The following is a 26,456-nucleotide window of genomic DNA, read 5'->3' on the forward strand; positions in this document are numbered from 1 at the left end:
ACTCTGGAAATCTCTATGGTCGCTTACTGGAAACAGCTAGTCATGAAGTTTTCAGGGGGAGATATTCATCAGGGGGAGCATGGTATTCATAAAGACTTTCATACACTGTACTCTTTTTCCTTCATCAGGTTTTTATCCCACTGGGTTTTTCCTGATAAGGTTTTAACGAGGCAGTGTCGCTCAAGATTGACTCACAGAAGCAGTGTCCACTATGACATTCAGACAGATGATCAACAGTATGGCTTCAAGATATTCTATCAAGCATCAGGGGGAGCGTGCCATCAATAAAGACCTTTCCACACTGTACTCTTTTTCCTTCGTCCAGGTTTTTTATCCCACTGGGTTTTTCCTGGCAAGGTTTTAACGAGGCAGTGTCGCACGCATGTCAATATACACAGAATTTTATGTTACACATGGTTATGTACTCTTTTTCCCTTCGACCAGTTTTTGTCCCACTGGGTTTTTACTGGCAAGGTTTTTAACGAGACATATTCTATACCATTTGTGGTCTCCAAGGGGGAGTGTTGTAAAGTATAAAGTAGTGGAGCCCACTTACTATTTGTTTGTAGACTTTGGTGCATGATTGTATTGTAGATTCACGGGTGTTACTCACCCTTTGCCTATAAAAGGCTTCTCTCTTATGCAAAGAAGGATACGAATAAAATTGCAGAGGTTTTTCCTCTGTTTCCTCCATCTCTTTTCTCTCATCAATTTCTCTCCAATTTATAACATATATATATATATATATATTTGGGTTTTTTTGGTAAGTGCAGGAACAGAACTTAGCAAGAGTTACAAAATTATGGTATCTTTGCTATTTCCAATGTACATTGTATATCTTAATGAAGTGTTCTTTATATATTTTTCCAGAAAAGTGTTTTGACACGTCTTAGTTTTTTAGAAAGTGTTGTTGGAATATAAAGCAGCTTTTTTCTTTCCTCAAAAAACGACAAATAAATAAACCTGCCTTACTTTTGAAAAAAACAGCTTTATCAAACAAGTTAAATGCACTTTATGATAATGAAAAACGAAAACCACTAGTGGGTCGGTCAGCGGGTCTCTAAAAGTGCTTTTAAGAGAAGCACTTAAGTATTTCTTCATGAAAAGAAATGTCCTGTTATAAATGTCTGAAGTCTAGCAACTGCAGTATGTACTTTCTTGCCGGTGCAGCTTTTCATTTTGTACTTCTGCTGAAATGCAACGCCACATGGATTCCAAATATTTTTCGGAGATGATATATTAACTCACATCATGTAAGAACGACGAAGAAAAATTATTGTCATAGACATAGAGCAAAAAAAAATATAACATTTTCCCTACCTTTTTTTTTTTTTTTTAATACAAAATCTTGCATAAATACAAGCCAATCTATCTCATATGTTAAGATCAAGGGTTAATTTTCTTTACAAAACAGAAAATAAATAAATACAATCTTTGTTTGACAGTTTCATTATGAAACACCTAATATATTGCTTTATTGTCATTTATCTTGCATTTTATATTATCAAATTGTAAATCCTATAGTCATTTATCCGGTAGGAAGATGAAAGTTTCGTAAATTTACATATTTTCAATGATAATGGCCTCAATAATGCCGAACATAGAAAGATAATTTTGTATTCACCTCTCAAAGTCCCTCTGGTGTAGAAATTTATGATGAAATCAGCCAAATTTGTAGTTTATTAGAGAATAAGAACATGCGATTTAGGAATGAAAGCATCAAAATTTGTGATTAATGTTAATGACAACATTTTTACTTGGCTGTGATGAGTTTAACCTAATGGTGGTTGGATGAGTTTAACTTTTAAAATTTGTGTAACAAATAGAAACGGAAATTGACATTGTGGTAATGCTTACCCCCCTTAATTGATGGTGTCCAAAAATGCTCTCAATTTTAACACGTTACATCTCCTATAAGTGTACACTGACGTTTGAGAGAACACTGATGAGTATTTTGTCCACAAAGTAAAAGCGATTCCCATAGTAACATCAAAATGCTTTAAATTGCCTTCGAGGAAGTGACAAAGTGCCAAGAAAATAAGCACACAAATTAACGAGCAATGACATTGAGAGGATCAAAATGCTTTTTTTTCCTTCGAGAGAAAATATAAAGGGACATTTCAGAAATGCATGTTCACAACAAAAAATTTTATTAAAAATCAGAAATGTATATAAAACATCCAACCAACACAATTTTGAGTGTAATTATTTTTCTTGGGTAGGAAGATGCAGTATTCAGCGAAGAATACTTGCACCATAGCTTAAATGGGTATCATGGCAACTAATGTACATTTTCTGATGAGAGCAACTAATGTACATATTCGGATGAGAAACTCACACACTGGCCATTTCAACGTTACCGCATTATCACGTACTGAAAGTTATAAACTCAAATGACCATCAACAAAACAAAAATTACTGAGCTTGCCAAGTGACTGGTTACCAGATCTGGGTTGAAACAATTTGAGGCCTATAGCGTCGTCTTCACACCACCTGTCAAAAATCAATCCAGTTTTCATAAGTGAATAGGCAGCTTATTTGCACTAGTGAAATCAAGTAATATCATGCACACTACAAGGAAGCTTAGTTGTATCAGTAAAATCATGCATAATTTGATTGTTTTTAGAATACCAGTAACTAAGCATCCTATCGAAGAGTACACCAATATGATAATCAGAGTGATGGTAATCTTTGGCAATCAAATACTTCTTCCTTTGTCAATAAGAAATGTTTTATGGAAAAGTTGCCAAGGGGATGCCATGCCAACAGTACACATGATGCAACTTAAAAAGGAAATAGGAAAGACAAATCTAAAAAGAATGAAATGATAAAGAATGAACCTTCTTCAACCAATCAAAGAATAAGAGTCTAATTTTTATGTCCAAGCTGGAATGTTCCACCTCATAAAGGGAAAGCTGTACTGTTTCTTCCCAAACATAACACCGTAAGATGCACAAGGAGGTTCACTTCAATTCTTTTTAGTTTTATTCAATCATTATTCTTGTTTTAAAACAGTCTTCCATGTTATCTTGTCTTTACCTTATCTGGACCAAAAATACCATAAATTCAAAATATAGCACCAAATTTCCAAATAACTAGGCAATGAATTAACTAAATGAAACACCATTTCTTCAACCTTCTTGCATATTCATTTACTCACAAACCCTCCCTCTAACAATCATATCCGCAATAGGTAAACCTTCTCTCGGGTGGCTGTCCATACAAAAGATTCCACCTACGGTGTTGCATTTGCTTTCTAAATTGCAATGCTAGGAAAACTAAAGTGGACCCTCCAATACAGCCACATAGAAAGATGTTAACATGCAACTGCTTACGATTGCAAAGCTGCATCCAACTTCATCCTCTCCATCCCCTCTCCCCCTCCCCCCCTCCTCCCTCAACACAGCCTCATGCAAAGCATTTTAAAAATCAGCCATCAACTCCACCTCCCTACAAAAATCTGATAGGACAACGTCCACAGATGATAACATTCCTCCAGCGACAGGCATTAAGAGGATGGGTTGTCCTTTTAACCATTCTCCAGCCACTCAGTGCTACTTGGTGGCTTCCCTTTCCAATTATTATGTGACGTCATGAATCAATTCATTACTTACATACCTAAAGAAATATTTTTCTTTGATAATACACACTTGATTTTTCTTGTCATTATCATGGCCAAAAAACAAGAATTGCCCACCTTTATTTTCACGTTCTTTAATCTGCGCAAGTGCTACGGAAATTTTAGCACCAACAAGTGCATTGTTCTTCACCAGTGCAATGTCTAATTGTTGGTTAAGAAACTGAGTTGATAAATCAAACAACATCAACAAGTGCATTATTCTTCATACTGCAATGCCTAAGAAATGCTTTCCAAGACAGCCTCCAATACATCTTAGACTTGGAGAAGTCACCAGCATAGGTTAGGACACAGAAAATGAACATAACAATATTATTGTGCAAAGAATAATAGATAAAGGATACTCGAAGCCAGAGAAGCTCCTCCAGTTAATTCATTCACTCTCGCAAGCAAAAATGGAGTTGCAGCATTTCCAATTATGTTCTTATCCCTGACAAAGCAAATTCATTTTTAGTATATTTAAAAAGATGAGTAAAAAATATTATTAACAGAAACAGGTGACCGTAGATTATTGATGAGAGGAAAATCAGTTTACCTAGCTTCTTCAAGAGCTCTCTTTATTGCAGACTCAATTAACCTTCCAGACGCTGCGTGCTCTTTGGGAATTGGAACAGCAATCAAAATTCCAGTTCCAAGCTCAAGTTTCAGGTTCGCATCTATAAAACAAAAAATAAAAAAAAGAATATTCACAACAGGGGTATTACTTTAAATTTTGCATATAATTTCTTCTAGAAAAATAAATGAATTCACTTTTGTAACTTGCCTATAAGCTGAGCACAGTCTTCTGGGGTATCTATACGGCAAGGCACCTAGATTTTCAAGTCATGATTGAACAAAAGCCATCAGTCAGATTTATATTCGAAACAAATTATGTTAAACATGTAGGCATAAATGGTCCAACATAAAGTTTTCTGCATTTGCATATAAGCTGAGCAGTCTTCTTTCCTTCCATGTAGCATCACCATAAAGTTTTCTACATTTCACACTTGGCATTTCTCTGACCAGAGAGACATGTGTTTCTTTGATTCTGTCCCAGTTCAGCAATAACAAAATGGTGCTCCACTTGAGAACTGAACATAGCAGTTGAACCTTGGGTCTTTATCCCACCCCACCTCTCCCATGCCAATTGTGCTAAGGCTCATGAACCTAGCAGTTGGGCCAACATATCAAAATGAGAGAGAGGCTGACATTCAGTCTTCTCCAGACGCGCAATCAGGGACAGTTTTTCTTCCTACTAACCTCTAAAGAGGTTTCGCTGATCATTTTCTAGCCATCTAGATGATCAAGTGAACTCAACTTGACGTGGATGGGTTTTATTCCATAGCAAATATGGTAATAGCGGAAACGGAAAACACAAGCACTTATGGAAAAATTGTGGTTAAACGCCATTTTTAAACATGAATTTGATTGAGGATAGAACAACATTGATCAAACTATTGTTGTTAGATGGAGAAGTGTAGTATTTTGAAAGAGAGTTGACCATCAATACCTTGCAACCACTTGTTTCAGAGAAAAATGCTGGAAATTCATTGGTCCTATAAGCAGCAACACAAACTCCCTGAGTTTCCTTTTTTTTTTTTTTTCAATAACAAAAAAAAAAAAAAAAACAGTTATTTATAGTTGACAGTCTGCGCTCTATTACTTGCAATCATATACATGAGATAGTTTAGTGCAGACCAAATATTCAAGGGTCCTTGGGACATCCAATATTGATTTTACACCAGCAGAGATGACAGCTACTGGTGTCCTTCCAAGCTCAGTAAGATCAGAAGATATGTCCATTGCTGCAAAAGGAAAATAAAATTTTGTAACATTAATATCGCACCATAACACACTCCTTTAACATCCAAACAGAGTCTGCAAACATTTTTCGGGCCCACGGTGAAGAGTTTCAAATAAATATCAATTTCTTTATATGAACCATATGAGGCAAGATAAACATGCAAGTCTTATATGGTTGAGTTGCCGCATGCACATAAGAGCCACAGACGAAGTAATGGGTCTTTATACAATAATAGTTATTTATGCAACAATGGGCAAAAGGACTCGCAATGATAATCTCTAGCTCTAGAAATCTGGGGGACTTTATATATGAGCAGTAATTATCCACAAGTTAAAGTTTAACATACATTTTGGTAAGAAAGATACTGTAGACTGCTGTTGGTTTCTATTTCTTTTGCACAGAATTCAATGGATAACTTTTTTGAAAGCAATGGTTACAACATGTTTGTGCATGTTAAGTTGTCCAAGAATTATTTCATTTCTATAGGGCCAATATGTGACAACAGATGACAATGGATCTTATATGGTTTCAAAAATTATGTTCTGAACAGTCTCAGTTAACTCAGTTTTTTGATCTCTTAATTTAAGAGTTAAATGTATTTTTATATGCAGGGGCAGCTCTTGAATTTCACAAAGTCGTGGTCATACTTTTATATTTTCCTTAGTTATCTTTGTTCTATGATTTTCTCTGAATATTAAGAGTATGTTGATATTTCCTTGGACTTAAGTTAGTCCCTGACTTTCTAGTCCTAATAGGAAAAGGTGGTTTTATATTAAAATATGATTCTAGTCCTTAACTTAGCATTGGATAATGGGATATTCACTATTTTGAGTGTGCAGAATGTGTTAAGGGAGTCTGCGTATGTGTGTGTATTTGTAACTGTTCATAAGTTAGTGTTCACATCCCTAGAGGAGTCCCAAAATCCCTCTTTTCTAACTTCTTTGCAGCATCATCAGTAGATATTTTTCTTACCCAATTAAACCAAAAGTTCAGAACCTCAAATAACCATTTTAAACAGCCCTGAAAAACCATATATCAGCTGCTTCCCTGAACAGCCCTGCACCTAGATTTCCAGAAAGCAGGCCCTATCTGCCTACTAAATTTCCCAGCCATTTTTTTGTTCCCAATTTAAACCTGAATACCAAAACCCTCAAGTAAACTTTTAAACATCCTCAAAGCTCATAATCTGCTGCTTCCTAGAAAAGCCCCTACATCTGGATTTCTAGAAAGTCATCCCCTGTTTGCTTATTAAATTCCCCAGCCAGAATGTGATATAAAACCCTAAACCTATTCTGCCATCTACATAATATCTAGAACCTAATCTACTCCAAAAGAAAGCCAATGATACAAGCCGACATAGAAGGGTTCCTAATCTGTCCTACATTAGAGTCCTTTGTCTACTATGTTGCTTATCTGTACTCCAATATGGACCATTTGGTGAGCCATAGACTCAAGTAACACAGAAGCCATATGAATTGGCTTGGATTAGGAGAAAAATCAACAATGAAGATATTAGGAATATGGCCATATGAAGTCATGACTCTTTGACTTTTGATATCCAAAAGCATGGGTGGGGACATGAACAAAGCCGGTTTCTTTTATGGACTGTTAGTAATAAATAACACCAATATATATGTAGCATTGAACTCACTATGCTCTCCATGTCTATGTACTCCTCCAATCCCTCCAGTAACAAACAATGGTATGCCAACCTGCAAGAATATGCAGTATCGAGTATTGGAAAAACATTCATTAAAATAATGACAGAAATAGCTTTCTTTATCTTTGTATAAAGTAAACAAGAAAAGAAGTCCTTCGGGAAAGCTGATCATAGATTGGTTACCATAGAAGCAAAAAACATGGTTGCAGAAACAGTAGTTGCTCCATTCCCTCCGGTTGCCACCTAAACAAGAGTCAGCACGTCATCTTGTAAATTTAGTATCAGAAATGACCGTGGAGAAATTATAGCGACGATTCAGAAATTCCATTTGTCATAAATTTCTTGAGCATACATCATAACAGAGTAGGGAACCTCAAAATTATGTGGCCATGAAGGTTATTTTATGCAGAAACCAGCATACTAATAAAAGCGGAAGTATAGGTAGCAGACAATTTTGAACATGTAAGTTCAATGCCACTGATTGAAGCCAACAAAATAATCATTTTATGGTGGTATAAGTATTGAGGTGTGCTTTCACAAATAATGCGGGTATAAATTTGTCAACTTCTTGGCACGTCTTCTGCTGGCTAGCAGCACAACAAAGAATATAAAACTAAGAGTTCAGCATGTTCCAGTGATCATATTGGCTAATACTATCAGATAGAATAAGTGCAATGCATCAGTTACTCACAACATGTGCAATGTCTCTTCGAGCTGTCTTCTGAGCTCTGGGTCCGAGATTGGCAAGCTTCTCCAGTTCTTCCATACTCAGACCTGCACAAAGAAATAATTAGGCAACAAAAGGAAAAACAAAAAGAAAAGAATCATGTCATCAAGCACCCTCCAGAGTAATAATTTAATTTGTGACAAAAATTCTCTTAGCAGATGATACCATTCCATAAGAATACTGTACAGTATTTTCTGAAATCGCTAAGTAATTTTATCCCACCAGTTTGTAATTCGGTGGGACAAATTTCGCTTTGTAACCAGTGGGACAAATCATAGCACAATCATAAGAGGACATATATTAGAATTTAACGAAAGCTACCTCCAAGCCTAAATATTCATCAAGAAAACAGAAGAACAAAGTTAAATATAAACACCTACGCAAGGTATGCCATCCAAAATAGCAATCGTGGCAGGAACAGCTCCATTTTCCCTCACAACTGCCTCAACTTCCCTTGCGGTTTCCAAGTTCTTAGGATAGGGCATCCCTGAACATAAGGAAAAACAAAATTCAGCAAGAAAGTCAAAAAGTGCAGTTCCTCATATACACATAAGCACTGCCCATGAACCTATTCACACATAATCAGCTATCAGTACGGAGCTATACTCCTCTTTCCACGAATCAAACCCGCAACCATGTCATTCGAAGTACCTCAAACCATTGTGTCAAAGCGCAATGTATAATGTATCAAAATCGAATGAATTATGATAGCATACAAATCCAAATTGGGTTTCATTTAATAAACTCTAAAGGGAAAATCATGGAGGAAAAGGAAAACAACTGAAAATACAACAAATTACATAATAAGAGAGAGAGGCAGAGACAGAGAGAGAATTACCATGGGAAATAATGGTGGATTCAAGAGCAACAACAGCATAGCCATTTGACAAAGCTTCAGAAACCTCTGGAGAAATCTTGATAAACCCCACACCACCCTTAAAAAAGAAAATGGAAAATAAAAACTCTAAAAATGTGAAATTTGGTAGACAATGTCAAAACAAAAAAGAAAACCAAATGATTAAACGAAAGAAAAAGGGGAAGGTGTGATTGGAGTGTTAGATACCTTATTTGAGTGGGAGGGATGTAAGTGTCCGCGGAGATTAGAGAGTCTTGAGAGAGCCGAAGAAGACGACGCCATACCCTTTTCCTGTTTACGTATGTTTCCTGTTTTTGTTTTTATTTTCTTAACATTTGCTATAATCACATGTCTAGGACTTTGCTTGGTGTTTTAATATGGGATAAGTAGTGGGTTATAGGATATAGTTGTTCTTATTTCGTAGTTAGTATTGTTGATAGTGGCTGGCTGGAGAGCTCTTTCTCTTTTGTAGGACTAGCCTCTCTGCACGCGTTTCCGCGCCTGCAAGAGGCTTTTTTTTAAAAAAAAAAAATTTATTTTAGAATTAAAAAAGATAATGGATAGTTGTGTTCCATAAAAATAGGATCCATTATCTGAATTTTCTTTTATTTTTAATTTTTTTAATACGAAAAATTTTGAATTTACCATATTATCCTCATTTAATTAATAATTTCAATTTGTAATGTTTGCATTAACTAAGGGCATTTTCTGGTATTTTGAATGTTTCACCATTCTCTGCATTTTGCTTTATATATATAGATAGATACACATATATAAAGTTGTACAACTGAAAGGAATAAGAAATAAGATGATTATTAACCAGATAACTTTGAGTTCCATAAACCCCACTTAAAGAGGTAAAGGGTTGCTTCATAAGCCCAAATTTCATATTGTTATTCCTAGTATTTTCCTTCAATTCATATCATAGTGCTAGAGCATTTTCACCCATTTGCCATGTTAAAAAGCAAGGGGAGGCAAGAGTTATTACCATTCACATGAATAGTGTCTGCTCTATTCACATGAGATATGAGGAGAGGAATTTGTATAGAGTTTTGGTGTAGGAAGTAAAGAAAATGGCTAGATATTTAAATATAAAAACTTGAAAATTTTGGTATTTTAAAAAAATTTTAATTTTAATTTTTTGTCGCTCACGTCATTACTGATGTCACAGCCCTTAAGCAACAGCTCGGGCTTGCTCGGAAGTGTTTAGAATAATTTGCAAGCACTTGTAGTTCAAGTGTCATTTAGCTTTCTACTTTTAGGTTTTTTTTAATTTTTTTTTTAATTTTAAAAATTCATAAAAAATTATAAAAAGATCATAAAAATACATTGAAAATTGCTACAAACTCCTTACAACATTATCCTTGACTATCAAACCCCAAAAATCAATTTTGGCATAGGAAAATTGAAAAATTATGATTAGTGGAAGAGTTCGAGGAAGTTTAATGATCTTCAAGTTAGTGTCAAATTTGATTTGAGAATTTTGTTTAAAATTTTCATATAAGTCAAAGTTGGATTTTAGAACTTCAAAGATGAAAATGTCACAAGGAGTTTGTAGGATTTTTTTGTGTATTTTTTTGATTTTTTGTTCTTCTCATTGAACATTTAGATGCCAACTAAACCAACAAGTTTTTTTATATTCCAATTGAACATCTCACCGCTAAAATGAAATAGGGTTTTGCATATCTATGCAACATGACTTAAAATATTTAGGGAATAACACATACAAACAAGGACCAAAAGCATCTTATAGGAGTATGTGCCTTGTGAGTGGTTTGTGAATCTGTTTGGGATGTTTTCTGAAAGATTTGTGAAGATCTGTCGCTGTCATGGTGGTAGAATATGAATGAATCTGTAAGTGGAATGTTGTCATGAGAGGAAGAAAATCTGGTATCCATAATGCAATTTCCTTACACAGGTTACAAGAACAATGGTCAACCAGTTCGGGTACATACACGAACAATACTACAAACCTGCAACCCAAAACAAAGAAAACCAATTCAATGATGAAAAACATACATGGACAATACATCAAATTTATTGACACAATCAGCCAACTACAAAACGGGATGAGAGCTGGCGGATGCATAAATGTCAAATTCATCCATCAAGGACACGATCGGACTAGATTGTGTATTCGGCATGCTCTGAGTTGTGTCGTCATTGTTTCCAGGTAAAGAACTGCATCATTACAACACAGAATGAGAACTTACTATGAAAGCACTCATGTGGAAGATTAAAAAAAATATATTAATTTGCATTTCGGACTAGTTAATCAACGTAGGACAATTGTGTCTATCATGATGAACCGACCTACAACTCTGTACACCATCGTTTCAATTGGTCCATTGCCTTCTCTTTGCCCTTCACTCTTACTCGAAGTGGATCCATTAAAGTAACTGTTTGAGAATCGCTGGCCACGGCTTTACCACTTCCTTGTGCATGCCCAATTTCCTGCCCCATAGACTCTATCTTTTCCTGCACACCCTGTAAAGTTTCTAAGAGTACCTTCCCAGCTTCCTCGGACATTGATGCAGAATCAATTAGAGTAATGGCTCGTTTAGACAACGTAGATCTCCTCATTAAAACACACCTATCAACGTGATCTTTAATTTTAATGGCATCACGATCAAACACCAACGCAGACTTCGCTTTTTGCATCCACCTTTGTAATAAATACTTATCCGGCAAATATTCGACTTGCTCATGTTTTAGAAAAGCCAATACATGCCTGCATGGAATTCCACAAGATTCCAAGTGTTTGCAACTGCAAGAAGCTAGATCAGCGGATGCGTCATACACAACTTCTTTGACTTTAGAAACCCCGGGTTTTATCCTCTCAGTTACTTTATAAACCCTTTGTCTATCATCCGACGTTGTACATTGAAGAAAACATTTAAGGCTCTTCAATTCTTCCTTCTGAAACTTTTGATACAGCGCCTTTGTATACAAGCCTGCCACCTGGGTTTCCATTGACGTCTCCAAAAGGCTTGCAGGTTTTTCGTTACGGTCAACATGATCGGCATATAACTCCTCATGCCGCTGCTTAGCAAGACCTCGTTCAAATCGTACTACGAAATCCATCAACGAATTCTTTCGTGAAACATATGGCTTGAAGAAAGCATGTGAGCTTTCAGGTTGCTTACTACTCAACATTCCAGCAGAGAAAACATGTTTCACATAGGCTGGAACCCACTTATCACGCAAATCATAAATTGAACTCAACCAAGGATGATCATTTAATCCATTTTCTGTAATCAAGGTAAGCCATTTTGATTCAAATTCTATTGTTGTGTCTATATCCCACATGCAAGCATTTAAATATGAGAATCTGTCTCTGAGTGTTGGGGGATTTACCTTTTCAGAAAATTTGTTCAAAATATGCCATATGCATAATCTATGATATGTAGTTGGGAGAGCTTGCACAATCGCCTTTGTCATGGCTGCATCGTGATCCGTAATGATAATTTTGGGTGGTGGACCAGGCATGGCATTCTTAAATTGGTCAAATAACCACATAAAAGATTCGGTGGTTTCTTTACTTAAGAAAGCACATGCAAGGATAATTGTCTGCCCATGATTATTCACCCCTATTAACGGCGCAAATACCAATCCATAACGATTCGTGTTATATGTTGTATCAAACATAATCACATCTCCATAGAATTTATAAGCTCGTCTAGATGTTGAATCTGCCCAAAACAAATTAGTCAGCTTTCCACTAGAATCTGCCTCCATCTTGAAATAAAAAGACTCACTCTTTCTTTTCTCAGCCCCAAAATGCTCACTCAGCAGCTCTACATCATGCTCCAGCAGTTGCGTGCGCATGTTCGTTTCCCAATCGTAGAAATCTTTATTTATACACCCAATGTTTTCCATTCCTCCTGCTTGTACCTCAAGATTACTTACTGGTTGATGAGTAGGTGTATTAACTACACCAAGTTGGTCAATTTTGAGTGCTTTTCTTGATTCTCTAACATCACGGTGAGATCTCAACAAATGCACCTTATCTGGGGTTGTCAATGAATGGTTGTGTACCTCTTCAAACAACGAAATAGAATACTTGTTAGACTCATGACACTTCACAACCCCAATCCTAGCCTTGCAATCTTGTCGTACTTTGACTCTGCGTCTTTTCCTTACCCTGCCTTCTGCTTCGGGTCTACAATACGTACCTTGTTTAGAACATACATATTCTTTTCTTTTTATCTCCCTCGTGAGTCTATCCTTTTTACTTGAATGACTGCGTATGCTGAATCCTGCCTTCTCTGCATAATTATTATAGAAATTATAAACATCTTGAAGTGAATCAAACTCTTTCCCAACTTCTGGTATGGACTCAGTATTGAGTTTGGGTATAACACAAATGTCAGGATCCACGCCATCACCATCTGCATCGCTACTATCAGTTGAGTCCCACACACATACATTCTCATCCATTCTCCCAACAGATTTCGATATTAACCTGAATATGACATCAATTTAAAACCACATCAGTCTATTCAAATCCCCTTAATGAGTTGCAAAGTCAAATGAATCATAATACATACTAATTAAACTTAATAACATATTATGAAACATAGTCCAGACCCGTGACTTTTCTACCTTCAAGCTAGTATCAACCTCTTCTTCCTTTTAAGTATGATTCTCTGGTTTGGGTGCAGGATGGAACCTTTTCTGAAAGCTGCTTCCAGTTCAGTTGCATTGCCGCTACCTCTTGTATTCCAGCACCATTCTTAAAAAACATGAAAAATCCATCATGAATTTGTTCCAGCAAGTTTTATACATAAATGTTATTCATTAATATAACTTGAATGAAATAATACCAATTACCAAGTATATTATAAATATATATGTAAAGACAATCATGCTGAGAATTAATAGTGCTCAAACATTTGAAATGATTTCCAATATAAAATGAGTGGTTATTGTATAGCTAATTAAATTTGGGCACATATATATAGCTGCTAAGTATAATAGTGCTCAAACTATAGTAATTAATGTAACTAATTAAAGCCCTGCCAATCTAGAAGTATATAAGTTCTATATACTCTCTTTCACGCGTCTGTCACACCAAGTTTATTGTCTACTTTTCAAATTCAGCATCATATAGTAAGACCAACATAAAAGATAGTATCTATTACAAATACTTGGTATATACTACCATATATATCCAAAGGAACAACTCATGCATCCCTACAAACTGTACTGCATGTTGTTTTTCCAGAACCTCAATGAGCTTTTGGGCTAAGCACTTGCATACAAAAAAGACCTTTCATCAAGAAGCTTGGACACAATCAACAATAGATTGATCTTCTTCTTCTACACAAGTTATAGTATATACAGTATACCTTCTTTGTGTTTGGAACCAAACTCAACAATGCAGCGTACTTGTTATTCAACTAGACTGTCTGATGCTTCTCGGTGGCAAAGTGTTTGGTCCCCTTGACATATCTTCCTCTTCCAATAGAACCCATTTCTTTGGAGAACTCCAACTCCATTACCAAATTGCCTCCCATTTATTAATCCCATTTGGGTAAACCCCTCCTCCCATCCCCTCTCTTGCATCCCCATCACCACTATACTAAACAAAGGCCCATTTCTTGAGCCTGGCAAGCTGTACCCATGTGGGAAGGCAATTCCCTGAGCATCTAGCTAAGCTGAAAACAGTCGTTGCTGCATCCAATCATGAACACAATGAACAAAAATGCACTCATTGAGGCAATTCGTCAAACATCTTGGGGGCACATTTTTAGGCCACATCCTAAAATCAAAGGCTAATGCAAACTACAACTAACGCATCATTAATAATCTCAAATTTGACATAGATGAAATCATTTACCTGTAAATGGAGTTTCAAAACTCAGCCTTCGATGTGGTTGCCGCCAAATCTTTAGACCTCTTGTTTTTTGACAAAAGAAAAGGTATCGAGCTCACAAGTTCAATCTCTAACTTGAAATCAAGCCGTCTAGTTTGACCATGTGGCTAACAATGCAGTCCGCATCTACTAAGGTGCGCAATTTGTGGGGGAAATTTTGGTAATTTCAAGCCATGAGGACATTTTGGTAATTTAATGCCAGAAATACAACCACCACAAGTATTTTACATATAACTGCTCGTTTCATCTTCTCTTTCCCTCCTCTGCTGTTACGCTCTCTCTCTCTCTTGCTCATGGCTTCCAGACTCTCACTCATTTCCATTCCCAATCTTCCAACCCCAGCTAGAACATTCTCAAAACACCCTCAACAAATACCTCTTTTTTCTCTTCCACCTCATAGTTTTCATGTAAATCCCTCCTTCAATTCGAGGACCATTTCGAGCTGTAATGGAGGATCATCGCCAGCACTTCATGCTGTCCAAGAGGAAGTGACCACCAGTTCAGATTGCACCAGTGATTCCAAAACTGCCCCTTCCTCCTCTTCCAAGGTCGTTCTCGTCATTGGAGGCACCGGCGGTGTTGGTATTTTCACTTGTTCCTTCTCTCGTTTGTAGCTCTTCATTTGCTTATAGTGCTCTTTTTATGTATATATGTATATATTTCTTTTGCTTCTGAATTTGTTTCGAATTCCGTTGAGAGGTTTGTGTAATTGCTGTTTCTTTATGTGGGTTATATAGCAAAATGAGTCCTGTGTTTGTGGAAATGCTAGTGAAGTATGTGAACTTAAATCAAACAATTATTCCTCTTTTTGGGATGCAGGTATGGGTAAATGATACGGTTTTCCTCCAAGGTTTTTAGTTTTGCACATACCATTTTGTGAATTTTATTGGGAACTTAGTAAATTTTGGTGCTTTGTTAATCTCATTTCAGGTCAGCTGGTAGTGGCTTCGTTGCTCAACCGGAATATCAAGGCACGCCTATTATTGCGTGACCCTGAGAAAGCAACTACGTTGTTTGGTGAACAAGATGATGAGAAATTGCAGGTACCAATTTCTGTGTAAGTAATTATTCAAAAGATCTCTATCACTCAAATATTTGCTATATTTCTGTTAAGTTAAAGCATCGAACCTGAAATCAATTGACTATAGGTGTTGAGGCCCTATGATTTTATTTATTAAGATGCAAAGTTGTGACTGAACTGAGCCCTGGATTTATTAGAGGTGAGAAGGTGTCATTTGACATCTGGATTAATATTCTCAGCAATGTCTTCTTTCAGCTTAGTTTTAGAGCATAAATACATTCTCTTTTTTTAAAACTTGTTTCCTTTCCTGAGGAGTGGGTATCATAGCTCTATAAAAACTTGATAGGTCTTCAAAGGAGACACTCGGAATGCAGACGATCTAGATCCATCTATTTTTGAGGTTTGCGCTTTTACTTTAGTTATGTATACTTTTTTTCCTATTTTCTGTATTGATAATGGGTTAATGATTTCTGAATGAGTAATTTTAAAATGTCTTCTCTTTTAGGGAGTCACACATGTGATTTGCTGCACAGGAACTACGGCTTTTCCTTCGAAGCGGTGGGAAGGGGATAATACACCAGAAAGAGTTGGTTCGAGTTCTATTTTGAAATTTTAGCTTTATGAGTGAGCAAGTACTTGCATCTAAGGCATATGCATCATTTATTTTCTGTTTGGATATGGCAGGCTGAAAAACAGATTACATCTGGATAGATTAAATAGATGAGCTATACATGAACACGCACACAACCAAAGATTCCCTGCTCATCTATACATATGATTTCTGCGCATTTGACTTATAAATTTTTTTAATGAAGATTGGGAGGGCGTGAGAAATCTTGTATCTGTACTGCCTTCTTCGCTGCAGAGAGTTGTTCTTGTATCATCAGTAGGTGTAACCAAGTTCAATGAACTGCCTTGGAGGTAAGACAACTTATTTATGGATGTTGAGTTATAAAACCAGTGCCTTTCTTTTGGTTGAGTGAGCACTGGCAAGAAACTGTGTTTAGTGATTTAATTCATATTAGGGGCCCTTAAATATTGTGTAGTTGGTTCTGAAATTTTCATAATTTCGTAATAAGATCCCAGCAAGGAAACTGTTGTAAACGAAACTTATTAGTTGAAGTTCTCAAGCATAGAAACAAAAAAGATTATTTTCCTCAGTGCAGAGAAATTTCAAAAATAGTTGCAATATTTTGAGACCATAATGGTAAACCAAAGACTGATATAACATTTATTGGGATCAATATTCCTAGCATAAGAAAATTTAATTTTTTTTTCTTAGATTAACCTTATTAGATCTATTATCTAGAACATGTATAGGATTAGGGTTAAACCTTACACATAAGAAATAGGTTTGGTTATCAATTGAGAGAAGCTCCACATGCACAATGTATGGGTTGCACATCCACCTCTAGGCCTGCATTCTCCAAGCATGCCTTTGCACCAATGGCTCCTCCGATGAGTCAAGCAATACCTCCATGCTATTACGGCTCCAAAAAGGTTTTTGGTTATGCCACCAGTCTCCACAAACTGATGCACACACAAGGATCACCAGGTTTATCTTGTCTAGACTTCCAAAGTGAGCTCCTCGCCGATTTCCTTAAAGAAAGTATCTTCACAAGGAGAAGATGAAGAGAGCAAAGTGTGGCCTCAATTTGATGTATAAGGTTGCTAACTTTACCCTTCTTCATGCCTTTTTATTTGTAATGGAATGGAGGAAGGGACTGCAACAGTCCCTTCCTTATAGGAGACATGCTAGTTGTAGGGATAAGGAAAGTATCCAGTGGCTTGATTCTGGTTCTAGGCACTTTACTGGCTTATGCAGCACATGTAGCTCATACAATTACGTGGGTACCTAGAATTCATGTATTGGGTAAATACATGGTCGTTAGGTGATTAACAATGGTTCAATGTAATATACCAACAAAATAATAATAATTATAATAATAATGGTTCAGCGTATGCATGGGTTCATTGTATGGCACAAAGCAATGCATTACATTTAATAAGCAGTCTCATAGACCTCCACATAAGGCTTGTGAACCCTTCTTTTGAGCCTTGAATAAATTTACAGAAAATTTCAGCAAAGCTTATGTATTTCTCTAGGACTGTGGTGCAACCCATCCTAGGTGCAATGCCCAGAGACCTACAGGTGTGGTGCTAGTAGCTTCTATACCTTACCTACTTACAATTTGTAGCAATCAAAGGCCAAAATTCCTGTCCTACATCATGAGAGAGAGAGAGAGAGAGAGAGAACTTAAAAGACAATATTGTTCTTTTACAAAATGGTGCTCAGAGCAATTAAAAATTATTTCTTAGTCATAGTGCAGATACATTATTGTGCCTCTGCTGTTCTTCAGGATTAATGTAGGGGTTTTTATATCTCTTATCGTTATGGCTTTGAACAGTTTGAAAGTGTCACGTAAGCTTAATTCTGAACTAAACCATCTTGTACATCCAACTAGTTCACAATGAAGTGGTTTTTCAATCTTCTATTTCTTTCTCACATGGATTAATTGTTTAAATTCTTTTATTTTTGTAGCATTATGAACCTTTTTGGTGTTCTCAAATATAAGAAGATGGGGGAGGATATTCTTCGTAATTCTGGTCTATCATTTACAATAATCAGGTTTGTGTAAATTAGTTATGTAACTTTTTTTATTACTGAGAAACCAAAAAACTATCATAGTAATTATGGCAGGCTTCCGCTTAGAGAAAAGCAGCTTTATATTCCTAAAATTGTTGCTTATATCGTATTTATACTTTTTGCTTTGCAGACCTGGTAGATTGACAGATGGACCTTACACATCATATGATCTTAATACATTGCTGAAAGCTACAGCTGGTCAACGCCGTGCAGTCCTAATAGGTCAAGGTACACTATCAATTTTCAACGAGCATTGCATAGATAGATTGCAGGTTCAGTTCTTAAGGCTCAATTATAGGTCCTACGGTCTTATACCAAAAATTTAGTCTTAGCACTGCAAAATCTTAAGAAATGCCAAACGGATGAAGGCTGCTCTGTAAATTGAGCTAATGGAACTAAATCACTAGCTAACAATCACTACCTTAACATGGCCAACTGGTACAAAAGCTGCTTTGGCTGGAAAGAAAATTGCTAACATGGTTTTAGCATGAACCACAAAGAGAGAGGGAGGAGGAGGGGAAGGGTTGAATATTGGAAACTGCTATTTTAAAACATTAGAGTAGGGACGATGGGCAATTATGAGTAGTATTACTTTGCTTATTTCATCAAATGTTACCTTTAGGGGTTTTGATGCCACTGACTTGCTATTCGAAACAGTTTATTCAGTTATTGATGTCGTTGATGTCGAAATAAGAAAAGGGAATACAAGGTTCCATGATACTTTAGGATGGGCATTGTTCATAAGTTTTTATATACCTTCACATGAATGTTGCTGCTGTTTAGATTTGTTTGTCCCAGGCTCTCTGAAACCTAATATAATCGATGCTCCCTTACTAGGAGAACCTGGTTCTGAGAACATTGCTCAAAAGCTAGTAACTAATTTCGCATCAAGCGACACATTGAACCTTAAATTTGTGGGAAGGCTTAATTTAGTTGAGTTGAATATATGGAGATTTAAATAAATAATTGTTGAATGAATTTTCCACAAGATACCAATATATTAGATTTTCCTGTCATACATGCAAATTCGTCTGGTTTAGGCAGGGATCATCTTGTCTGTGTACATGATTTTGGGATGTGGTGTTAACTAAATTCCTTCCTATCTTATGTCTTTATCTTAATGGGTTTAATCATTTATGGGATCCAGGAGATAAACTAGTTGGAGAGGTTAGCAGACTCGTTGTTGCTGAAGCTTGCATACAGGCATTGGACATAGAATGTACTGAAGGAAAAACTTTTGAAGTTAACTCAGTTGAGGTAATTTTCCGGATATGATTGCAGTCTTGCAGAATATAGAGGGGTAAACGTACAATGTATGTCTGGCCTTGCTTTTCAACGTCCCTTGGCATTTTAACTCAGAATTCAGTCTTTACTTATATTGATGTTTGGGAATGAACTTGAATTTATAGAGATGAAGGGAAGTTAGATGATTTGCTTGCTTGCCTTTATTCTTTCCTCTCTTTCCTTTTCTCCTTGGTTTAGAGAAGTACACTGCTTTTGACCCCTTACCATTTGGAACACATTTGATATCGTTGCATAGTTCATTGGAGACCTAGGGGCATGTGATATAGAGAAAACAAGGAGGCCAGTGTTTATGTTAGACCCTTATATGAATGAATTCCAATTAACCCTGCCATATTCTGATGCTTTGAAGAAGTTCTTTCCAGTAGTAAAATCTAGTACTGTGCAGGGAGAAGGTCCAGGAAGCGATCAGCAAAAGTGGAGGGAATTATTCAAAGCAGCCCAAGCTCAATAACAGTACTCTGCTTCTAATTCATGCATGTATACTATGAATTGCTTGAAAACAAGAAATATAAGCAATGATCTGTCTGTCTATATATTGTACATAATCACTATGTAATATTTCAATTTAGATCTGTAAATTTTGTCTAATTTCCTTCACTTTTTTTTTAAACAGTTATGTATGCTCATTTCAACCTGTAAAAGTGATCACATTTCCCAAATGTTGCACATTGAAAAGTAGTATATCTTGTGGCTTTTATCTGAGTTCTTGGTACCATTTCTTTGCAAGTTTTTGTTTTTGGCTTCGCCTTCAAGGCACAGTTCAGTTATTCTGATATGAATGACAGAATATGATTGAACTGCACAAAGTAAAACTGGCCCAACCTTGTCACTAAAATAATTGAACTGCACAACAGAGTCCGATTAGCGTTTTCTGTTTTAGCAAAAGTAATTACTATATACAACATCTGCATTCCAAAAGAAGAAAGGAAAAACATCCACAAAGGGAAAACAAGTGCAACAGACTGGAACACAAAACTGCAATCTAATTTTCAAAACTGTTACTAATAAATTCTCCTTTCCCATCCCAAGGGCGACTTTCAAAAGACTTTCCAATTATACTACGACTCTGATTTATAGTCCCGTCCTCGCAGCAGTAATCAGGAAAGTAATCCAGGAAGTTTTTGCTTCCTAGTTCATCAATTCCATTAAAGAGGAAGTTCACCAGCAAGTCCTAGAGATTATTTTAAGTCAGAAACTGCACTCATGTAATAAAATCAAACTCATCAATGTCCAATACCTTTGCTTGTGTCTCCCCAATCAACTTTTTTAGAAGTCCATGCCCAGGATCCTAATGTCACATGTTGTCTCAACAAAATAAGTCACAAAAACAGATAATAGGGGATTAAGCTATACAAGTCAAAGGCAATCAAGAGAGCCACCATAACTATCATTTGATATCTAAAAATTTCTTTTAAAAAATAATTTTCTATTATAATTTAACTTATTAGGTAGAATATTTTTTTTTTTGGGTACAACTTGTTTGGTATAATTGAAAATACTGAATTTCCATTATGAATTCAACAACAGTTCTGTTCTGAAGGCCCTATAAGTGAGACTGAACAGCTTTCAGAGCAATATGCACTGGTCTATTATTTTATTCTTCATACTCCTATGATACTTTCAGTGATGCATCTAAAACAAAATAATTGCTTTCCTTTTCTTTGTTCTTTTAACTTAAACCACTGAATTTTTAGATTTGAGAGTGAGAAAACCAAAGACATGAACTATGACTTCCCAAAAAATCCGTTCCAAGGTCCTAATATGAATCACAAGGAATCCATACATAAGAAAGGATGCATGTAACAATAAACCTGGCAAAGAGAATTAATCACCTTCTCTGCTCTCCATGTTAGATATCTATGTTGTGCTTCACGGTTACACATAATTTTAGAGGCATTTGTCTCCACTACTGCTTGGTCCCTCAGCTCAAGCCACGCCTGCAGGAGCAAGAGGAAGTTCTAACACATGACAACTTGGAATTCTACAGTTTAATTGATATAGGAAGTACCATATAAATGTTGATATTCAATTCCACTTAGCAGCATAGAAAATATCATAAACTAAAATTTTGGGACATAAAAGCCATCAAACTTATACCTTGTAATAATCCATGAATGCAGAATATAAAACATCATATTTGTAGGAGCTTGACGTAAATCTTGTCCATATCACAATTGGTGAAAAAAATTTTAATGACTCGCTAGTAAGCTTTCCTCCCCAGGGTAAAAGCTGCATGAAATCTGTGTTCAGTCATGATGCCATATCTTTTAGAAAGGATATGAAAATAACCACGGGATCAGCATTTACATTATATGTTCTAGTTCGAATCATTCTACTTACCTCAGCATATTTAAGGCCAAGAGGTATTAGGCCTTTATAGTATTTTTCTTTGTAATCTCTTTGACTGATGACATCATGCAAGGGATTGAGGTCCCTATAAATGATCAATTAAGGGTAAGCTGCAAATTTAAAGTATTCCATATTTATACATGATACCAAAACGGCTTCAGCGAGAAAAATATAGTTATGATGTACTAAAATTATCAATTTGAGAAGATAAACATACTATAAGTGTCATTCGGCATCAAAAGAGAGTAAATGGTGGAGTTTCTAGATGCAGCACGCCCAACATGAACAAAAAAAGACAAATAATTTATCAATGTATCACAAGAGAAAGTTGGACTTCTTTTCTATAAATAGATGTACTAAAGTTCGAGCTAATTTATAGCAAAATATGTATATGGATAGCCAGATGTTGCAAAAGCATTGAATAGTAAAGTATAACATCATGTCAGCATTACCTACTCATGTACAATGGGAATTACTTTTCATTTTTCTATTGAGTTTTACTACATATTTTTAGAACAGTAACTTGGTTGGGATATTTCTCAGTTGAGGGAAGACAACACTATCAGTAATGATGTTTAAGATTAACGTAATGATATTGTCATAAAAGAACTGTAGTCCTATGATTACTTTTAAACAATTAATAAATAAGAGCTTACAGAACAACTATGTTCGTATTTGCACTGCTGAAGAAGTTGGCACAAAATATGGGCATATCAAATTCTGGTTCTGGGAAGACAGCAAAATCCAAAACCTGCACATGATTTATGATACAACAGTTATTGGCAGTGCAAAGTGTGAAATGTGTTATAGATCTTAACAAAATATACAATATATGCACATGCTTTGAGGAGGGCCTGTCAATCGAGGTTTCCAAACCTAATCTCATCAAGCCTACAGATTCTCAGGCCATGACCAAGATCTTACTAATTCTCAGATCATCTCCTAGCAGCTTCAGCTTTTAAATTCATTCGTTAATTATCAATTATTATAGTATTAGAGCAAAATATCATGTTATCAATTATTCATTGGTTACTTTTAATTCATGATCCATGTAATGTGTACGTTGAAACTTGAAATCGATAATTTCACCATCTCCTAACTAGTTATCATTTGGAACAAATAACTAAACCTTCAGGAGACATACTTTCTACTAGCCTAACTTCCAATGTTTTCTCTTATTGTTTTTGTGATATCAGATATTTGAGCAAAGATTATGGGGATACCAATTGAAATTACATTTATATTGTTTTTTTTTTCCTACTAGAATAGTAATATGTGAACTGTTACTTACAGGTAAAACAAAAATAAATAAAAGGAAAAATAATCACATGAAAAATCTTGACCTTTGAGACAGAAAATTTCAATAACAATATGGCTTCAACTCAGTTTACGGTTCACTTTCTAATTCTAATTGCTGAACAAAATCATGTGATACTCTAGTACCTTCATAGTGTCAAGAGTGAGAAATATTCTCGCATGACAAGGTAAATTTAACGCTGAAACTAGTCAGTAACCAAATTACCGGAGATAAAAACCAATCAGCCTCTTGTCAAGAAAATGAGTATGAATGGGGCTACAACACATTGCACACACAACAATTTTGAAGAATATATGTATTATCCTATAGATGATTTCCAACTGATCTGTAAGAGATTTCATACATCAATTCAACAAGCAACCCCAAATGAACTATCTTTACTTTATTATGCAGGTGACATACATTTTGAAAATATAACAATGGTGGAGTACTAGGTAGTTGACATCATTGCACCAGTATTATAGCATTAACAAATAAAACAAAACAAAATTATTAAATCAAATGGAGTCACTGTGAGCTCTTCTATAGCTCACAATATAGGGTAAACAAAATGACAAATTACAGCATGATACCTGCATTGTTTGACTCTCAATGCAAAGACTACGCAGAAGCCTAACTTTAGTAGCTTCGAATGACAACATTTCAATCTCTGATTTACCATCCATTGAGATCCTAGAATTATATCTTTCCTGACAAGACACAATGGAATGCTAGTCATGAACAGCAGAAATAATAAACATTATGACAGGTAATAATCATTGGTGAAATATTCATAATTGTATATACTATCACAGCATCAAAGAGTTCTCAAAAATGAAAAAGTTAAATAGTTCAAGAAATGGCCAACATGAAATTGCAAACCTTTTGAAAGCTGATCTAGTCCAAATAATGCACAAGAAAAAGCTGCATAAAATCAATACAATTGAATTCTATTCTTGGTGAATTGCATCTACAATCAATGTTCCATCAGCTAACATGTCAATGTCATGATCTGAGGATACAATTCTATTTTTGACAGGATTTGGATAATCAAATACTACGGTGCTTTCAGCCAACTATGTTCACACTGTGAAAGATAGAGAAGTGTACCAAGAAAGCGCATGCTTAAGCATAATTTTTTTATTATGAAACAGAACTTATTAATAAAAACAATAAAACACAGTACAAATACTCGGTGATTTTTGGAAATGTTGAGAAAAAAAAAATCAACCACCAATCAGGACGAGCCACATAAAGCCAAAATAGTCCTCTAGTTCAACTATAGGACTGAATGATCTGACCACCTACCCAAGCACCCTAGACAATGCCTCTCACATTGGTCGAGGATGATCACCTTGGGTGTCGCCAAAAGGAAAAGATGGTAGCTTGACCTGAGGTCAATCTTGATTTGAGCACTCGCAATGCTCACATCTTAGGTCCCAAATACTAGCTCAACCTGAATACTCAGGCCTAGCACTAGCTGTATGCCTGAGGTCCCAAGCCCCTTCTGGCCCTTTAATCATAGATCAGACTCAAAGAAGAGATCCCTGAAACCTCAGAAAGGACCATCAGTTATGTGACTTGACACCCAATGGAAGGACTGAAGGCAGCTTCCAAACCAGACGCGCAAATTGGGAGATTGTAGTTTGAAAGATTTGAACTCAACATCTTCCGACCACAAAAGCTATGTTGCTTTACCACTACTTCTAAAAACTTAAGCTATTAGAATGGGGGCCAAGAGATATTTTATATTCTAATACCAAGTATTCCTTTTCTCCCATATATGGCGAACAATCTGGTTAAATTAAGCACTTGTATTGGTGATGTATAATGATAATGATTATAAGGAATGACTTGGCACTCCACACCATTGGCAATCAGCAGCAGCCAACATAGTAAGCTCAGTTAAAATATGGGAGGAAGCTGCTCGATTAAGTTCATTTATGACTTCCAAGCAAAGTCTGAAGTGTTTAGTAGTATTTTATATATATTAGCTTCCTATAATTGCATTTACTGATCTTCATACCATAAGTTCCCTATCTGCTTCTTCTCACGGATTAAGTCATCAGTTAAAAGGAACAACACTCACGAAATAATTTGATTATTGTACCAGAAAAGCATCAATTTATCTTTACATGCACAAATTAACGCACACAAAAACAAAAAGAACAAGACCGAATAATTTTTCAGAGGGCGATCCAGCAGCAAACATCTTGTATTTTCAACAAACAGCTGAGCAGCAAAACCAGCATTTAGTAACTTGGAAATTTAAAAAAAAAAAAAAAAAAAGATTTACTCATCCAAGTTTTTCAGTACCAAAAGGAACAATTCAAATCAAACCAATCTAAGAAGAACCCATATCAGTTTTAGGAGAGTACATACCTGCAAGGGAGAAGGTGCCAAATGGGTGTGGCGTTTGGTTTCATCCAAAGCAGAGTTAATGAATTTTTTGTAAGAAATTGCAGAGAGTTGGACAATGGGCATCTGCTGCTTCCTACTGCTACTGCAAATGCTACTAAATAATGCAGTTCTGATTAATGGTAAAGGTCTTTTGGGTACGCAAAAGCTTAAAGAAGAACAACATTCCATTGAAGAGAAAGAAAAACTGGAACTGAAGCATCCACCAACAGCAATATAATAAACCCCTCCTTGGGGGGGTTTTAAGTCTTCCTTTTTCCTTGTTTTTCTTTAAAGTTTTTTATTTATTTTTTTGTGCTGCTAAAGATAGTGAGGTTGGTTCTCTGTCTGTGCTCGGTTCAACTTTATCCAGTTACCGCTACAGCACTGCTCAATGCGTTAGAGCCATGAGAGCAGAAAATCTATTGAGAGACCCACCATGTATGTTGTGTCCCTTTCAATAATTAGGCCTACGTTTGCCTCATTCGAACCGCACATAACAAAACAAATAATAGGAAAAGCATTGTAACGCAAAAACGAACCGTGCCTTTTATTTCAACAAATTGTTATTTTTTGAAATCTTCATTTATAGATCATACTTGTATAAATGTTATTTGAACACATTTTTTTTAATCAAAATTATTTGAACTTAACCACATTAGCTCATCACGTGATGTGGTAACTTATGTGATAATGACAAGTTAATTAATGAAATTTGCTCATTAGAATTTAATTTTTCTAATTGGTATTAATAAAATAAATAAATAAAATTAGATATTAACCCAAAACTTCAAACATTCATTGGGGAAAACCTATTGGGTTTTTAAGATCAATTTGAGCCATTTTTGGGTTTATATAAAAATTTGAATTAATGGTCGATGTGTCAGATGATTGTTTGA

The 26,456-nt window shown here is 35.7% G+C and overlaps 4 protein-coding genes across 7 annotated transcripts; 1 reads left to right on the forward strand and 3 right to left on the reverse strand.

Annotated features, from left to right (window-relative positions):
- Nucleotides 1-2,133: 2,133 nt before the first annotated feature.
- On the reverse strand, nt 2,134-9,084 carry LOC117626674 (pseudouridine-5'-phosphate glycosidase). 3 transcript variants are annotated; one of them, XM_034358474.1, is made up of 13 exons: nt 8,871-9,084; nt 8,646-8,742; nt 8,184-8,294; nt 7,772-7,854; nt 7,264-7,323; nt 7,072-7,132; nt 5,280-5,421; nt 5,127-5,172; nt 4,401-4,446; nt 4,173-4,293; nt 3,982-4,067; nt 3,698-3,781; nt 2,134-2,493 (listed from the first exon to the last, which is right to left on the reverse strand). In XM_034358474.1, the coding sequence occupies exons 1-13, from the start codon at nt 8,943-8,945 to the stop codon at nt 2,471-2,473; spliced, it is 1,035 nt and encodes a 344-aa protein (XP_034214365.1). In that variant the 5' UTR covers nt 8,946-9,084; the 3' UTR covers nt 2,134-2,470. The 3 variants fall into 3 exon arrangements, with proteins under 3 accessions (XP_034214365.1, XP_034214367.1, XP_034214366.1); XM_034358476.1 differs by having other exon boundaries at nt 5,127-5,195; nt 5,315-5,421; nt 8,871-9,083; XM_034358475.1 differs by having other exon boundaries at nt 5,127-5,204; nt 5,315-5,421; nt 8,871-9,081.
- Nucleotides 9,085-10,535: 1,451 nt separating this feature from the next.
- LOC117623846 (protein FAR1-RELATED SEQUENCE 5-like) lies at nt 10,536-14,640 on the reverse strand. 2 transcript variants are annotated; one of them, XM_034354848.1, is made up of 5 exons: nt 14,506-14,640; nt 14,015-14,339; nt 13,269-13,398; nt 10,977-13,128; nt 10,536-10,844 (listed from the first exon to the last, which is right to left on the reverse strand). In XM_034354848.1, the coding sequence occupies exon 4, from the start codon at nt 13,101-13,103 to the stop codon at nt 10,977-10,979; it is 2,127 nt and encodes a 708-aa protein (XP_034210739.1). In that variant the 5' UTR covers nt 13,104-13,128; nt 13,269-13,398; nt 14,015-14,339; nt 14,506-14,640; the 3' UTR covers nt 10,536-10,844. The 2 variants fall into 2 exon arrangements, with proteins under 2 accessions (XP_034210739.1, XP_034210740.1); XM_034354849.1 differs by lacking the exon at nt 14,015-14,339.
- Nucleotides 14,641-14,797: 157 nt separating this feature from the next.
- LOC117624672 (sanguinarine reductase) lies at nt 14,798-20,099 on the forward strand. The gene is made up of 9 exons (XM_034356061.1): nt 14,798-15,123; nt 15,472-15,584; nt 15,909-15,962; nt 16,068-16,152; nt 16,378-16,483; nt 18,105-18,191; nt 18,340-18,437; nt 19,357-19,466; nt 19,900-20,099. The coding sequence occupies exons 1-9, from the start codon at nt 14,835-14,837 to the stop codon at nt 19,963-19,965; spliced, it is 1,008 nt and encodes a 335-aa protein (XP_034211952.1). The 5' UTR covers nt 14,798-14,834; the 3' UTR covers nt 19,966-20,099.
- A 219-nt stretch (nt 20,100-20,318) lies between these two features.
- Nucleotides 20,319-25,925, reverse strand: LOC117624673 (phytochromobilin:ferredoxin oxidoreductase, chloroplastic). Its single transcript, XM_034356062.1, has 8 exons — nt 25,543-25,925; nt 23,754-23,870; nt 22,520-22,614; nt 21,855-21,948; nt 21,612-21,743; nt 21,347-21,451; nt 20,752-20,802; nt 20,319-20,685 (listed from the first exon to the last, which is right to left on the reverse strand). Exons 1-8 carry the CDS (start codon nt 25,747-25,749, stop codon nt 20,497-20,499), a joined length of 990 nt encoding a protein of 329 aa, XP_034211953.1. The 5' UTR covers nt 25,750-25,925; the 3' UTR covers nt 20,319-20,496.
- Between the last annotated feature and the right edge of the window lie 531 nt (nt 25,926-26,456).

This window comes from Prunus dulcis, chromosome 4 (genome assembly GCF_902201215.1).
Source record: "Prunus dulcis chromosome 4, ALMONDv2, whole genome shotgun sequence".
NCBI lineage: Eukaryota > Viridiplantae > Streptophyta > Magnoliopsida > Rosales > Rosaceae > Prunus > Prunus dulcis.